Genomic DNA, 16753 nt, shown 5'->3' on the forward strand with positions numbered 1-16753 from the left:
CCTTTCCCAGATATATGTGGGGTGGAGAGGGCCTCATCTGGAAGCCCTTTCTGAAGACCTGCCCAGAGCCCTGGGTCGAGAGAGCTGCAACCAGGGTCAGGTGAGAGAGGCTGCCGCGGCCAACCGCACTGCCGGCAGCCACGTAAATGACCTAGCTTCCGAAATACCTCGGTCTCTGAATGTCAGTTAAAAACCAGCTCCTGTGTTAACGCCAGCTGAGTCTCCAGTGTCTGACGGTCCTGCACGGTGACGGGTCCCCAGGCGGGGAGCACGGCCTACGGCGCTTCTGCCTCCCTGGACAGCAGTGGGCTAGAACATTCTCGCCTTGCACAGTCGCCCGAGTACGTGTGCACCAGTCCGTTCGCAGACACAGAGCACACAAGCCGGTCACTAGGACTTGCCTCCAGGTCTTCAGAGGGTTGGGTAATGGATCTCTAGAGGGAGAATCTGGAGGAACACACTTGATTTGAGATTCGTTAGTTTGAACGAGATGAAACTAAGGGCCGGCCGATCTCCGTTGTCCCACGGTGTGGGGTCATCTCTGAAGCCAACACTGGGGTATTTTAAATCCATGCCTAGTAATACGCCATCTGCACCTGGTCTTCTGGACACTGTTTCTGAAAGCAACCTTGCTAGGCATTCACAAGCCAAAAAGAAAATTCAAAAATTAGCACTCCATCACAGAGAGCACACATCTGAAATCAAGATGGAATGTGTTTCCAACGGCAGGTGTCACCGCTGTTTGGATGTGAGAGCCACACTTAAACTCGCTGCCCTCTGTTAATTAGAGCCTCAAAGATAACAGCGTAGAAGGAATTACAGCAATCAAACCCATGAATGTCTAAGTGAGAGCCTGCGTGGTGGAGAAACCGAACTCCGAAGGTGAGAGACTCAACATAAGAGACGAAAGCCGTGTTGACACTGGACTTAATGTTAGTCTCAGGGCATCAGTGTAAGTCCAACAGGACACAGAGGCCACATCCCACGGCCAGACACAGGACGGTCTCCCCGAAGCTACAGAGAACGACACAGGCCGTCCAAGTCCTGGGCGGTGCGAATGGGTTGGCAACAAAGACATCTATTTCCAACGTGTTAATTAGCAAGAAATTACAGAGTAACCAGCATTTAGCATCTTGTAGACGGTAAAATAAAGTCGTGACAGCTGTTCCGCTGCTCAAGACACTTCCTGTTCTCCTTTTAAATATTTAAAACTCGCATTACATAATAAGAGCGTGGATTTTCCAAAGAAAACGTGTGTGTATTTAGTTTCATGGGGGACATTTACTGGTGAAGGGTATTCGAGCTGTGCCAGGGTTACGGTTCTGCCCTCAACCTTCAGGGAGGCGGTGGCATCGTGGATCCTCACGTGTGGCAAATGGAGTGTGTGGACGATGATCTCTGTAAGTTAACGTATCGGGAGTCGCCACCGTCCTCTTGTTCGTGGAAGCGAAAACAATCTTCCATGAAGAAGTTAGTAAGTCGATCGGGCAAATGCTCCTTGTAAGGGGGAAACCACACCTAAGGCCTGACTCACCCCCCCTCCTGACGCTCAGAGTCCCACGATCGCATCGTAGACGGGCCCGCTTCCCCGCACAGTCCCATGAGGACGCTGCAAGGCCCACCCTCATGGTAGGCATGACATGCCATGATCTCAAGGTGACTGTGACGGGAAACACGGTCATCGACCCCGAAGCCAGGGCCGACCGTTGACATGCACCTGTGGTGTGTCCCACTGACAGGGACCGGTCGGGTGGCTGTGCCCCCGGATCAGAGCTTCCTGGCTGAAGACTTCTCTGCAGACCCCCAGAGCCCGCAGGAACCGACGGGCACTAGTGGTGCACCAGCTGGGCAGGAGCAATGCATGTGGCCGGGAAGCCGGTGGCTCTGGGAGCACAGAGGGACGGTGGTGGCGGGTCCCATCCAGGCAGCGTCGGGAGCTGGGGCGCCTGCAGAAGCAGCCCTGCTCCTGACCGACTCACAGACGAGGAACACGGACAAAGCAGACATGCGGTGGTCTGGGAGCGCCTGCTCTGTGCTAGTCAATGACACATCGGCTCCAAGTCCCCCGCGGGACCGCACTGGAGACACCGCGGAGAAGCGCTCGGGGCAGCCCTCCGTCTGCTGCAGGGCCCCAGGCGAAGGTCATTTTGTTAGGAAACTGCCCCCAAGTCAACAGGGAGCAGGGCCTGGAGAGAAGAGCAGGAGAGGATGCCCACGGGCCGCAGGGGGACGTCACCGCGCTCTTCAGAAACCGCTCACGCACTCGGGCCTGCCGGCAGCTCCCACGCCTGCGTTCTGACCTTCCCCTTAAGAGGATACCCCGACCCCGAGTCCTGGAGCTAGAGAAGCAGAATCCCTGCTCCGGGGTGAGCCCAGACACACCCTGCCGGGGGCCCCAGGTGAGGTTGGCATGGTGACAGGTGCGTCCCTGACGTGTGTGCCTCTCCTGGACCTTGGTAGGTGTCCTGAACGTTAGAGAAACACCTGTTCTCCTGTCCCTGTGTCCCCGGTGCCTGTGCCCTACCCGGGGTGCAGGCAGCACACCAAACCTATTATTAAATAGGTCAATTATTAAAATATCCATTAGGGGGGTGCCTGGGGGACCCCACTGGTGAGGCGTCTGCCTCCGGCTCAGGTCATGATCCCGGGGTCCTGGGATCGACTCCTGTATGGCGCTCCCTGCCCAGCGCGGAGTCTGCTTCTCCTTCTCCTTCTGCTCGTGCTCTCTCCCCTTCTCTGTCAAATAAATAAAATCTTAAAAAAACAAAATACACATTATGTTCTAAGGGGACAGACAGGACGGACTGAGGACAGACTCCAAGCGCGCCTCCATCGAGTGTCTGAAAAGCACCGCCCTGTGCGTAAGCCCAGCCGGGTTTCTGCCTCAGCGCGCCCTGTGGTCCAACAGCCCGTTAGCACCTGGTGAGTGCCAGGGCCACAACGCTGAACGGAAGCACCACGTCCTCACGCCACAGCTGCCTGTTAGCGTTCGGCTGGAAGCGAGAGCAGCCGAGTTCTCCACGGAGGGGGTGCTGCAGGCACGGGGGGCCGGACAGACGAGCTCGCGGCGTTCCAGCCTCGTAGCGCCGGCCTCTGCGGAGACGCCCAGGAACGCGGGCCCTGCTAGCTTAGAAGCTAACCCCACGGAGCGCAAGCTGTCCCTCAGTCCGTCAGGGACCTCCCCGTGTCATGCACCTTGGCGGGGAAAGGCTGCACTCCTGCCGGTGGCTGTGCCTGTGTTTGCAGCACGTAGGGATGACGGAGCGACCGTCCGGCGCCGCTGGAGGCCGGAACCCCAGGCTAGAGAAGGACGGCCGTGGCAGACCATTTGCAGGGGGAACAGTGTCCTGCCTGCCACAGGGAAACGTCCCAGCTGGGGCCTCCGGGTCTATGCCTGGGGCGTCACCTCTCTGGGGAAGCCCTGGAGGCCTGCTGGGGTCCGGGCAGCTGGGTGCCTCGACCCAGAGTGTGAGCTGGGCCGAAAGCTGCCATTCTCACACCGCTGAGGATTCTGACCCTTCGTGACCTTTCCGGGACCACTGATGTGGCCACACTCATTTGCATTGGCCTGATGGCCGCCCATGAAGACACGTCCTGGGAGTGGAACAGCCTCTCTCAGCTGCACATTCGTGTCGCCGGCTCGTGTCCCCGGCTCCTCCAATAGGATCAGAAAAAGATGGGACTGGAGTGTTTGCGGGGTCTGCCGACCCGCCTACCCCAGAACAGATCATGGGCTGAGCACTTGCAACAAGAAGAGCCTTTCTTTGTCGGCACCGGTCCCCAGAACACTCACCCTGTGATCCCGAAACTGTGTGGGGTGCGGACTGTCTGGCTCTGGATGCTGGAGACGTGCACTTGAGGCACCGAGGCGAGTCCCAACGTCTGCACTTGCCCCCCATCTCTGCTGCAGGGACCGGCGCCACGCTCTGTCCTCCGAGCCCCGGCAATGCGGCTGTAGACCCTCGGAGTGGCTCTCGAACAGCGGAGTCCCGTGCCTTGAGTGGCCCCACATGCCACAGAAATTCATCTTCTTCTAGTACCGTTTGCCAGAAGGCACGTCTTTTGGGAGTCCTCTCAGAGACCGTTCAATCCCGGTCTGCAGAAGGAGCAGGCGGGAGCAAGCTCCTGTCCCCACAGCTAAGGTCTACGCTCTAAGCTCACGCTGCAAATACTCAGCAAAGAACACGGGCTGTTTTACAAATCGTAGAACATCGTGTATGGACGTGTAAGGTCAAGCAGGAATTAAACGTTAACTAGCAGGTCTCGGAAGAGAAGCTGTGAATGTTGTATTTGTCAATGTGCACACGCGTGCGGAGCCCCTCAGCCTGTGCCCGCCCGTGCTGCTCGCTCTCGTGGTACGATACACCTCGCTGGGGTTTACTGGGGTTTACTGGCGTTCGGCGCGGAAGAAGTCCTTGCAGGTTGGACTGGTTGATGGCGCGTCGTCGATCAGAGCGGGGGCAAGGGAATGGCGGCCCATAAACCAGGATGCTGATCGGGAAAACGCCAGGGTTCTGTCACAGGCAGAGGCAGCTTAAGGAGCCCGCACGTGAGCCTCCCCATGGCCCCTGTGGGGTCACCGCTCCTGTGGGGTCTAGGGTCGCCGCTCAGGAACTCAGCAGACCTGGGGTTGCTCCAACGATGAGGTTTCTGCACTTCACCTAAAGAAGCGTTTCCTTCCCAGGCTTCCTGCTCACGCCCAGGTGAATCTGGTGTAACCCGTCCCCTCTTCCGCACTGCTCTCCTTATTGGCAGCCGAAGAATCACAAAGAGACCAACCGAGGGATAAAAGGACCCGTGATCAATCCACTGGGATCTTCCACTCATTTCTCGGGGTTAGAAAGTGCAGCATCTCCATGGCCACGGCAGTGTGAAATAAAGCCTGTGCTACGTGCCTGACACATAGGAACGACACACGTTTTCTACACTCTACACGGCCTCCTCACCACGCACGACTCCCACCTGTCATGTGGGAGTATCAGCAGAAATACGCACCCCACGGTCCACGTCCCTAACCACACACCAGCTCGTGGGGATTGAGAGTGAGTGTGTGCACACGCGTGTGGGCCTGTGTGTGAGTGTGTGTACATATGCGTGAGATAGCGTGTGCACGAGTGTGTGCACGTATGTGCAGGAGTCTTAGGTGTAAGTGCGTGCAAATGTGTGAGCATGTGTGTGCCTGTGAGTGCACGCACACGTGTGTGTGCCTGTGAGTGCACACACACGTGTGTGTGCCTGTGCACGAGGGTGTGCACGTGTGTGCAAGACTTTGAGACAGTGTGAGTGCGTGCACGAGGGACAGTGTGTGCATGCGTGCACTGTGTGTGTAAAAGTGTGTGTGACTGCATGTGTGTGAACATGTGTGTGAGAGACACTGAGTGTGTGCATGTGTGAGCGTCCGTGTGACACAGTGTGAGTGTGGAGCATTTTCAGTGTCTGAACAGCATCCACCTGGTTCCAGCCTCTCCTCCAAACTCAGGACTGGTCGGCGGCCACACCCACTGCGTGTGGCCTGGTCCCGCTCCTGAAAGCAAACAGCAAGTGGCCGGCACTCACTGAAGTCTGAATTCGAGCAGCTCCGACATCTTCGTGAAGGCAGAAGGAAGGCCGTGCTGGAGTTCTTCTTCGCTCGCAGAAACGTTTCTGAGATGTGTGTGTCTCGCCGTGGCCATCCTGAATTTTAGAGCAAGGCAGGCTCCTCATCTGTGCGGAGAACGAGAACTCAGCTGGGCAGGGTGGCAGGCAACCATTCCGGGTCGGGGCCGCGGCGTGCCTCTCCCCAGGGTGTGCGCAGACATCGTCCAGGGGGCGGGCCGGGGCGTGGCCGCCGGCACCCTGGGGAGAGGGCCGCACCTGGCCGCCACCGCAGGGAAGTCTTCCGGGATCACCCGCGTGTCCTCTTCCCACAGTCCTTCCCCCGGCAAGCCGGCTCTGGGCTCCTCTTCTTGAGGTTTCCTCGGCGGAAGCCAGCTCCAGGGTAACTTCAGCGGGACCCTTGTCACAGCCTGTGACAGCCTGGCTCAGTAGAGCGAGCGTCCGGCAGTCCAGGAGGCGTGGGACGAGAGTGGAGACCGAAGATGTCGGGCTGGGAGCCAGGGTCAGGGTCTGCGGGCCTCCGGGAGCTGCAGTCCTGATGAGGCCCCGTGAGGCCGGGAGACTCGGGGGGCCCTGCCGAAGGGACATGGAGATCTTGGGCAGCGGCAGGTTTCTGGGGTCCTTCCTGCCATGTGTGCGTGCAGGCCTCACCAAGCCCTGGGCTCACCCCAGAATGACAGAGGCTAAGTCTCCCAGTGTACCAGGCAGGAGGGCGAGGCACTCGGAACGGGGGTGGGACGCTGGTCGGAGAAAGTAGATGATGGGGTTCCGTCTCGCAGGTCTGCTGTGGACAGTCGGCAACGGCCCGTGGACATGCGAGGCCGTGGGAGCTGGTGAACACGGACCGCCCACAGAGACAAACAGAAAAGAAGGAAAGTCCAACTGGGTCGTAGCCAAGCTCAGGGGAGTTTAAATATTGAATTTAAAATATTAAGTCAGTGCCAACTGCTCCTGTGAATGGATCTAAATATTTCATAGACTCTAGATTCTCAGGTCAATTATTCATGCATTCAGCAAATATTTGTGGAGTCCCGTACCGTGTTGGGGTAGATGAGGCGATGGGGAACTAAATTCTTCTGGAGTGATCCCCCGATGCGTTGGGAATGGATGTGACCTTCAGTGGATCCTCTGAACACTATCAACTCAAGATAAACCAGGTCCTATCCTGCAGGTTTGTGACTGCTTTGGGCGGCACGTCCCAGCCTGGCAACACCAGCGCTGTTTGGGAATAATTGTGGGGTTGTTTCCAGTGGGTTCATTGGAGCTGATTGGTTATGTTGCCGGAGAGGCCACTGGGAGCAGCTCCCCACGAAGCAAACTGTGGGCTTCCTGATGCCACATCCCTGCTGTCACACCGCTGGTGGTCGGAGACCCCGGGAGGAGGCATGTTCCTTGGGACAGCAGTGCCGCGGGGGATCCCAGATCAAGAACCCTTGGGAAGACACAGCATTACCCTGCACGCGGGAAACTCACCCCGGAGCACAGTCCGTGTGCGTCCGACAGGTCCTTCCCGACCCAGGACGTGCAAGGCAATTCACAGGTGATGAATTCAAGCCCCTTCTAAGTGTGGACACCGCTCTGGGTGTTTCTGATGGCACGTTTCACCATTCCTAACTGGTGCCCGTTCTCACGGCCCTCACATCCCAGTAGAGAAGATTAAATAATTCCTAATCTCTATGAGAAAACCCAATACTATAAATATGGGACACTGCACTCAGCTGTAGGGAGAGACGTCCTACCATGATGCCGGCTGACGGGAGCCTGTACTCCTAAGCCTTCTGTGTGCTATGACTCCTTGGTGGTTTGGTGGAACCTGCAGCTTCCTTCTCAAAGTCAGGGTTTAACCACAAAAAAAAAAACACAGATGATTAAAAACCTTACATTGTACTGCAGTTACCAAAATAGTCCATGTCTTTGAGATACAGATGTGTGTATTAATGTGGCAAATGATGAGCTCGAGAGCAGGACGGATGAGCACGGTCGTTTCTGAGCCTGAGGCACTCAAGGGATGTTTTGAAATGGCACCAAGAACTGAGTGGAGGTCACTCTCTGGGTTCCATGCTCGATGAAGTCATGGACACGGCCCTCGCAAGTGATTCCTGTTGCCCACATCCATAACCAAAGCGATTCTTATGGTCAGACATTCAAAAAATAAAGATTCACTTTTAAACCCATCAGCCTTCATGCAGCCCTGACCCTTGACTCTATTAAGGGCCCCTGGACTCCAGGCTGGGACCTCAATTCCAGAGCAGGTGACCTCTGCTGAGAGACTGTCTGCATTTCTTATCAGTTCCCTGCAGGGCGCGAGCTGTCGACTCATCCAGGAGAGCAGGGACGTCTCATACCCAGAGCCACGTGCTTTGACCCCGCAGACCTCCGCGGTCCTGACCGCCTGTGCTGGGACGACCTCCGCAGGCCACGTGGCTGCTGAGTCTCTGGTGCCTTGCTGCTGCTGGTCACTGCCGGGTCACCTCTGAAGTCTGACCTCTCCCTCCCTTCTCTGTGGGGCTTTTCTGGCACTCACCATGGTCGTCCTTTTTCTAAAACAGAGTTTGCAGAGTTTTGTCTGCCTTCTGGCTCCACTCACTTCTGACAGGCCTGGTGGACCCGTCCCCCTACCCCGCGTGGTCCAGTAGCAAAATGCTGATTTCCCAATTTGAAGAGTCAGGCAGGACGAATTCTCTCCTGCCCGTAGGAGGGTCAGCTTTGTGTTCTAGCCAGGCCTTCAACTGATTGGATGTGGCCCACCCAGATGAGGGAGAGCAGTCTGCTTTCTCAATCCTATCGATCCAAACACTTCATTCAGCAGAAAGAAAGCAAACCTCGTAGAACATCCACGATCGTGTTTGACTAAATATCTGGCCCAGTCAGGCTGACACACGGTCAATGAACCTAAGTGAGATTTCCCAACGTTCCTCAGAATGACGATGCTTGCCTCCTCTGTCACCAACGCAGAGCAGAAGCCCGCCAGCCACTGGCAACACAACGGGAAGGATGTGGGGGTAGTAAGAAGTCTAATTCTCTTCCACTCATGTGCCATGTTTTAAAGGATCATTTTTATAAAAGGCAAATTATCCAGAATCTAGAAATTCCTAACCAGAAACCATTTTTGTGTAAGTCCAGATTTGTCGTATGAAATTGTCTCAAGTGTTTCTTGGAACCCAGAAGCAAAGAATGAAAATTTGAAGTTACAAAAGTAACAAATCAATTATAACTTTTAAGTGTGTTTTAAAGACGATATATGTGAAATTATTAAGTCTGCGTAATCAGTAGACTGAAACGTACGAATAGGAGTTTATGGTCGTGTTCCTCCCATTTCCAGTGTGAGGTTTGTTTTTTTAAGATTTTTATTTATTTGAGAGAGAGAGAGAACAAGTGGGGGGAGGGGCAGAAGCAGAAGCAGACTCTCCACTGAGCAGGGAGCCCGATGTGGGACTCGATCCCTGGACCCCCGGATCACGACCTGAGCCGAAGGCAGAGGCTCTACCAACTGAGCCACCAGGCGCTCCACCAGTGAGTTTATGTTCTATGTCATAATAAGGAAAGAAAACTAAAAATTCACTTAGGGTGATCTGATTTAACAGCATTGTTACAGGATTTTTTCTTCCTGAGAGAGCAAAATTATTTTTTTTCAATATTCTCATGTTTTATAATATTATGAATTTAAATAACTTGTCTAAGTTATTAAAAAGCATAAATTAAAAAGTATAACTGTAATGCTTTTTAAACTAACAAGTAAGGACTAACATCCATAGTATCAATGCATTCATAACCTGTATAAAAGACAGTGTAAACACATAGACTAGTGCATACGGCCGTAGCTTCACGTCGTGGGCATCTAGTATCTCTACATCTTTGAAAGAGAAGCACCTTTTTTAAAGAAATGAAAATTAGGATTTTGTTGTTTTAATAATTTTTTTGTTAGAACTTGTCTGATCAGGGAGGAGGAGCTAACAAATTATTTTTTCAAAGGTTATGTTTATTTGAGAGAGAGCACAAGTGAGGGTGTGCAGGCAGAGGGGAAGCAGGCTCCTGCTGAGCAGAGAGCCTGATGTGGGACTTGATCCCGGGACCCTGAGACCATGACCTGAGCCGAAGGCAGACACTTCACCGGTGGAGCCACCTAGGTGTCCCAGGACTGATGATTTTATCTTGGCATCTAAATTGATTAGGAGAATGAATCAGAGAAGGTTTCCAGGAAGAAAGAATCTCTGAGTTGCATTTTAAGCAAATCTACGAATGACATACAGAAAGCCGGGCAGTGGGTTCTGGGCTGGGCAGGGCATATGCAAAAGCAGTGAGAAGGTCTGAGGGGGTGGGCACCAGCTGGGGCTTCCAGCGCAGCTGCGGGGTGAGCCTGGGTCAGGTCATCGAGGGTTGTTGTCCCCACAGGGGACGGAGCCTTTGCTCCCTGGTAACAGGAAACTGAAAGGGTGGCAGGCGGGCACACTGGGGCTAGGCTGTAATTTTTATTACATTTAACTGCATTCTATGCATTTGGGGGGCTATATTTTTAGAAAGAAAATCAGAGGCCCGTGGAAGGTAAGGTGGAGACGCGTAAGTCCAGAGACAGCTTCTCGCGGCTGCCTCCACGACGGACAGAGCGTCCCCCGTGGGTCTCCAACCGCGCCGCCGCGTTCCCGCCTGCTCCAGCTGTCCCCGATCTCAGGCAGGGACGGAGGGACAGGGTCAGCCGCCGACAGTCGTAAAGTGTAAGGATCCGGGCTGAGAGTCTGGGGTATGTGGGTCTCCTCTCCGTCCTGCTGGGACTCAGCCTGTTGGCCGGTTTGGAGACGGAACGGAATGGAGCCCACGACTGGGGGTCGCTCGCTCTGTGGCCCCCTCCCCACTGTCAGTGCCCGGGGAGTGTTCCTGAGGGAGGCGCCAGGGAGGCCTGAACACGGGTGTCGAAGGAGAGAGCACGCTCACTCACCGCCTGCCCGGGAAACGGGGGCCCCTCCGCCGCGTTTGGTAACTGCACAGCTTCACCCCCCAGTCCCCAGGGCTGGGACCGTCTTGTGCCTGTTTACCCAGGAGGTCGTGGGCACACGCAGATAAAGCTGATGGATGAGTCGTGACGGTCGTCCCAGGAATCAGGGAACTTCCATCCCAAAGATGACGCCCCACCTTTCCGACGTCCAGCCTGCAACCCAGACTTCTACTGAAACGCAAGGCCACGGGGAGCAGAAGCCCCACGGAAGCCTCGGCAGAGACACCACCAGGCTCCAGGGATCTTGGTGCCACGGGCCGCCTCATAAAGGAGACGAACGTGTTCGCGGTCGGCCCTTGCCCCTGAATCACCCACGCGCCGGTTCCCGTGGCCACACAGCTGGAGACGAGCCTTTGGCAGAAAGTCTGATCCTGCGGTTGCCGGAAGGGGAGCCTCCATGTCCCCTGGCCACAGCTGAGGGCTTCTCATGAGACCCCCGTCCGGCAGCCTCCACGGGGTTAGGTTTCCCGTCATCTGGAGGAGGTTGGGTTCGTGAGAAGGACTAACTTCACGTGCCCAGCAGGGTGACGGGTTCCCCATGCTTTAGAGGACACAGACATCTACTCTGGGCTCAGGGTACCTCGTCCACACAACCCTTCCCAAGGCTGTCAGCCAGTACTTACTATAATATTTACAGGATTTAGGATCACGGCATCATGATCCCATGACGGTAGACAAGAGAATGCCCCCAGCCCCAGATGTCCACAGTCTTGTTCCTGCGCCCTGTGTCACCTACCATGGCAGAAGGCACGTTTGCAGGTGTGATTAGGTCCCGGGTCTGGAGACGGGACCACCCTGGGTTGAGTGCAGGCCCAATGTCATCCCCGAGTCCGAGAAGGGAGCGTGAGGACAGACAGACCCGGCTGTGGCTCGGGGGCTGAGGAAGGCGGCTGAGCCCTAGAGGCCCAAGGTGCTCCTGGAAACTGGAATTATGACGTACACTGAGGGACAAGTTACTACTGAACTATAAACAATAAAATGAAAATAAATTTACGGCTATTTCCTCTGTCATGCTTTGTATGGATTTTCCCTTTGTTTTAATAACTTCTAGAATCAGTTGTGACATTTGTTGAAAAAACTTTTGACCCAGAGAAAAATCGTTATAATCTAGTTTTATGGCATTTTCCTCTATGGTAGCAATAACGTTCTCTCCCCAGAAAGAGCGGGTGGAATGCACGTGTAGACAAGGAAATCTCTCTGGTGAACATTTCACAGACGAGGAAGAACCCATGTGTGAGATGAAAGTTAGACGTTTTCGCAACCACTTCATGGAAGAACAGGACAGTAATCAGCGCGCGGCCGTTCTCCTAATGAGCCACGGCGCAGGACCGACGGCCGCGGCCGTGTGTCGCCCCGCAGAGCGCGCGCCAGGCCCCACGTGCGTTCCCCCGGCACCTGAGCAGAAGGCCGTTCGGCCGCGTGCCCTTCAGGGTTCAACACAGCTGCCCTCCAGTCCCCCCAGACAGGCAACACGCGCTGACAGCATCGGTCTGTGGGGTGTTGAGGGCAGGGGCTGCTGAAGCGAGCGCCCATCCGCGGGCGTCTAAACCAGAAAGGCCACCGCACGTCCCAGCGTTCTCGACACACTTTCACGCCTCTGTCACACAGTTCGTGAGTCCGAGCTGCGTATTTCGTTACACGAATGCATTTGTTCTAGGGGAGACAAGCCAATCGCATCAACTTCCACTTTTCAAGCTTGCAAAAAGAAACATATTTAAATAAATCTTAGGTTTCCAGATAATCACTGTGAGTAAATTTGAAAATCGTTTTCTATTTTTTTTGGAGTTATTTTAAGAGACAGTCGTAGAACCATAGAAGAAAATCAGTTTGTCGAAATGCCCAGAGGACAGCGGGGAGAGGTCAACATTGGAACGCCGCCTGCTGAGTGTGTTAGGACAGAACGACTGCCTGACAGACAGGGAGCCCTGGGCCGACTGGAAGGTTGGGGGCATTTACGTTCTGTGTAGCTGGAAAGTTCCTCCCCTCTACCTTTGTTTTTCTACATGAGGACTCTCCGTCTCTTAGTATTTTCTCGGTCTTACCAAACGGACAGTTGCCGCCTGCTCAGTTCTGCGGAGGACATGAGCACACACAGCGCCTGGGGTGAAGCGGGAAACGGAAGGCGCCAGAGAGCCCTCTGCTCTGCCCTTCTTCAGAATGGCGTTCTGGGCTGGGGATCTCCCCGAGCGGTTTTTGCTTCCTCTCTTAACCCGATTCAGACCCTTCCCTGACCCTGGCACGGCCCCACAGCCCCAGCCTGGAGGCAATCTTGACTCCATAACCAGGCCAAGATCCGAGACAAATACAGACTAGAAGCATCTTTTGTGATTTATCTGGTGCCTACATTTTGGGAACACAACAATGTACTCATGAAAATGGCATGTACATAAATTAGAATTTTAGTCCGGTTTCTGCACGGGCTCTTGCATTATCTCTATGCAAACAGCTTTATTTTTCTTCTCCCACAATGACAGCCCTAAACACAATGAAGTCATTTTCTACTGGGTAATTACGGTTGCAAAGCCTTTCTGAAGACCATCAAAGTGCTCACTTGTCACTCGCTCATAAGAGACATTCAACAAACACGAGCAAAAAGATCAGCCAACATCTCTGAAAGTGTGTTTTTTAAAATGCAGGGCTGTGAAGCTCACCACTTCCCTATGTTTGGAACGTGGTCATTTCCCACGAGGGGCAGAGCGGGAAAGGTGGTCTGTGACTACGCCAAGGGGAGGCAGGACCTCCTGAGATCCGGGACACGTAGGAGGAGGGCCAGAGGCTCAGCCCCGCCACCCACAAAGCCCGCCGAGAGGATGCCCCGGTAACTGCCACTGCCTGGCCCACGCGCACGGAGCACATCCGTGGGGCTGGCCCCTCCGTCGCCACGGCACCCTGCAGTGGGAACCCGGCACCCCGTGGCCCAGTCCACTTCTTCGGAACACCTTAAACCTTCATGGTCAAAACACGTCACCAAACCCCCACGTGGGTGCCACAGAGCCACACAGAAAGATTGCCGAGGACCCACATGCACTTTGAAAAGTAGCCGCTCGCTCCCTGCACGAATTAGTCACCACGACCGCTGCTTCTGAGCACCGAGAGTCGGGAAGTCAATAAGCTTGTGGTCCGGGAGGGCCCGACTCCCAGGGCGAGGCCCGAACGCAGTTCCTGCTTCCCATGTGCTCGCTCTCCCACCCCACACTCCTCCCAAAGTGCGCCAACAGCGGCCCCTGCTGCCCGCGGGCCGCTGAGACCCCTCCCGGAGCTCCCTGTCCCGCCCCCACCCGGGCCTGCGCTTGTTTACCGGACACCGTCCTCGCCGTTTTCCCACACTGGTCCCTTCCTCGCTCTGCCCGGAGTCAGAGGACCTTGCCCCTGGCCGCAGTTGCTTTCTGAGTTCGGGGTGTGCGCAGCCCGGACAGCACTTCTTGCGCACCGGGTCGCGTGGTCTGTCCGGGCCGTGCGTACTCGTCACGCCACCCGAGCGGGAGCAGAGCCGCGAGCTCTTGCGCACCAGCGTGTAGTCCCGGTGGTGGACATTCCCAGGGTGGATGCGGTTTTCCAGAGGAACGCAAGCCCGCCGTGACACCGAGCCGCAGAGTGCGGGGATGGTCAGCAGACCCACGCAGGCGACACATGTGCTCTGAGCACAGAGTCGTGTGTATGAGCCGCTCAGACTGGACGCAGCGAGGAGGGAGCCCGGGGGTCCGAGCGTGACCCTCAGGTTTGACCTCGATCCAGTGACCCTCAGCCTGAAGTTACGATCATTGTCCAGATGTCAGCGCGTCAGCCTGTTTCCTACAGAAACCCTCACGGAAGCTGCGCCGGATTCTTTTAAAGAACCTTGGTACTAAGATTGCATCCTAAGCAGAAGAAAGGTCAGTCATGAAAGAAACGTTCCCAACCCCACTGCGAGTGTGACAACGCACCGAGAGCCACTTGGCAAAGGTACGGAACCTCTGCGGGATGTCGCTTCCCTGCGTGGAGGGGCTGCGCTCCTCTGGGAGGCCAGACGGGCGCTCTTACCTGCTGCGGACCGGATGGTCGCGGCAGTGTTGGGGGGCGTTGAGGCCGGACCACACTCCTCGTCCTGCGAGTAGCCGGCCTGGATGGCCCGGAGGTAGCTGTGGCTCCTGGTTCGGAAGCAGCCGGGGAGGTCCAGGGCGTCCATGGCCTGCGACTCGGCCTCGCTGAAGACCGACTCACACACCGACTCGAACTGCCCGTTCATCTCTGCCTCGCTCATCTGCAACAACAGCGCACAGTCGGTGGCGAGGCCCGGCCAGCGACCGCGGCCGGGTCCACCCAGAACGAGAGAAGACAAAATGCACCTGCCCCAGCGCAGCCTGTGCAGCGCCGTTCCCGGGAGCTGGGCCGCGCGGGTCTGTCAGGCTTAGGGGCATCTTCCTGGGCTATTTCTTACCAAACACTAAGAACAACGTCAGCTCCAAGACTCTCCTGACATTCCGTGCAGCCCACGGAAAGCCTGACGGTTGGCAGCCGGGGGCGGGAGGTTTGTGAGAGGCCGAGAGCATGCGAGGTCAGGTTCAGACGGCCACCCCCCTCTGTGCTGTCCCCAGCGCCTCTGTCACCTCTCCAGGCTGCTGACAGCGGCCAGCGCCAGGTGTGGCAAACACACGCTCAGTCTGCTTCTGGGCATCGTCATGGAAACCCACCACGCGTCTGGCCGGCGGGGTTTTGCCCTGTGTACCCCAGCTCTGTTGCTGTTGTGCTGGGACAGGAGGAGACGCACCTCCTCCATCGTTTGGCAGGAAGGGAATGGTCTGCAAGGCTGCAATGTAACTCCCAGGTCCAGAGTCACCCTGGGAACCTCAAAGTTCCAAATGTATCAGAATGAATCTCCAGGCTTTGGACGGGGGTGGGGGCACGTGCGCACACGGTCGTGACCATCGGGTTGGCTGGAGGGCCCTGGTGTGGGGTCCGTGACACTGGCAGGGGACACACTTGCCCTGAGTTCCCAGGGCCGATACTCATGAATTTGCCCCGAGACCAACTCGCAGTTCTAAGTGGGAGCCCAGGGAGGTGGGACGCGGCGCTAACGGCAGCTTGGGGGGGGGTGGATTTCAGGAGTGAGAAGGTCACAGTGCGTGGTCGCCCCTGGCCTGCGGACCAGGCTCCCTGGGCGGTTCAGAGCCAGGCTGAATGGACCGCTGAGGAGGGAGCCCTCTCCTGCTACTCCCACAGGCTGGGTCTGCCGCTTGCGTGAACCCTGCATGGCTTAACAGGTGCGTATGCGTGGGACGAGGCCGATGGGTGAGGGCCGAGGCCCACGGGAGGCCGGGAGGGTGAGCGTGGGCCCCGCGCACAGTGGGGAGGCACCGGGCGGAGGGAGCGCCTCCTGGGTCTGCACTGTTCCCAGATCGGCCCCTGGCCCATCCCTCCTGCCCTAGGCATTCGGAGGGTCTGGGGCCAGACCCCGAGACCCCTGTCCCACTTCCCAGGTGGTTGCTCCCTGCCGAGCCCACGAAGCAGCCCGCAGCCACCCGTCCCCAGCACACTCCTGCACCGCCAGCCGCCGCGTCCACACCCACACCTGCCGGCAACCCTGGCTGACGCCGACAGACAGGCACGAACAGGCACGGTCTGAAACGCCATGTCTGTCGCTGTCCTCCGACCATTCACAGAGTGAAAGCAGGTAAAAGACCCCGACTGCCCCTCTCACAGGGAAGCAAACGTGGTTTTTTCTAAAGTCTCTAACTGTGGCCCTGACTGCGGCTTCTTCGGTGTCACCTGGGTTCTCGACTAGAACACAGGCTCCTTCCACTCGGCAGATCGGAGCACGCTGAACCCGGCTCTGGGGGTAGAGACGCTGGGCGCGGGGCCTGCCCCCACTAAGACCCATGGCGTAAGGGGAGGAGTCTCCGGGTTGTGCGGCAGAAAGGACCAGAGGGAAATTACAGGTGAGAGCGTCAGTCTGAAGGGCCTTTGGGTTCCTGAAGCTGCAGAGGGACAGACAGAGCCAATACTCGCGTCAGGACAGCCCCAGCTCCTTGGAGAGCAGAGCACGGGACACACACGTGCTGGTTTGAAACATGGCATTCTCCACGACACACGCTATCACAAAGCCTCCGATTGTCTCAAATCATTTATGTTGAAGATCCACGTTGGACAGCCTGAAGAGGCCCAAATCTGAGTGATGTGGCTCATGTCCGG

General features: G+C 56.4%; 1 protein-coding gene across 6 annotated transcripts in view; it reads right to left on the reverse strand.

Moving 5' to 3' along the window:
- The window catches only part of DLGAP2 (DLG associated protein 2), a 779475-nt gene that overhangs the window by 39795 nt on the left and 722927 nt on the right, over positions 1–16753 (reverse strand). For all 6 annotated transcript variants that reach the window (XM_032329112.1, XM_032329109.1, XM_032329110.1 and 3 more), the window contains one exon: positions 14606–14825. In XM_032329112.1, the coding sequence (XP_032185003.1) occupies positions 14606–14825 (220 nt within the window). The remainder of the gene's footprint in view (positions 1–14605; positions 14826–16753) is intronic.

This window comes from Mustela erminea, chromosome 21 (genome assembly GCF_009829155.1).
Source record: "Mustela erminea isolate mMusErm1 chromosome 21, mMusErm1.Pri, whole genome shotgun sequence".
Taxonomy (NCBI): Eukaryota; Metazoa; Chordata; class Mammalia; order Carnivora; family Mustelidae; genus Mustela; species Mustela erminea.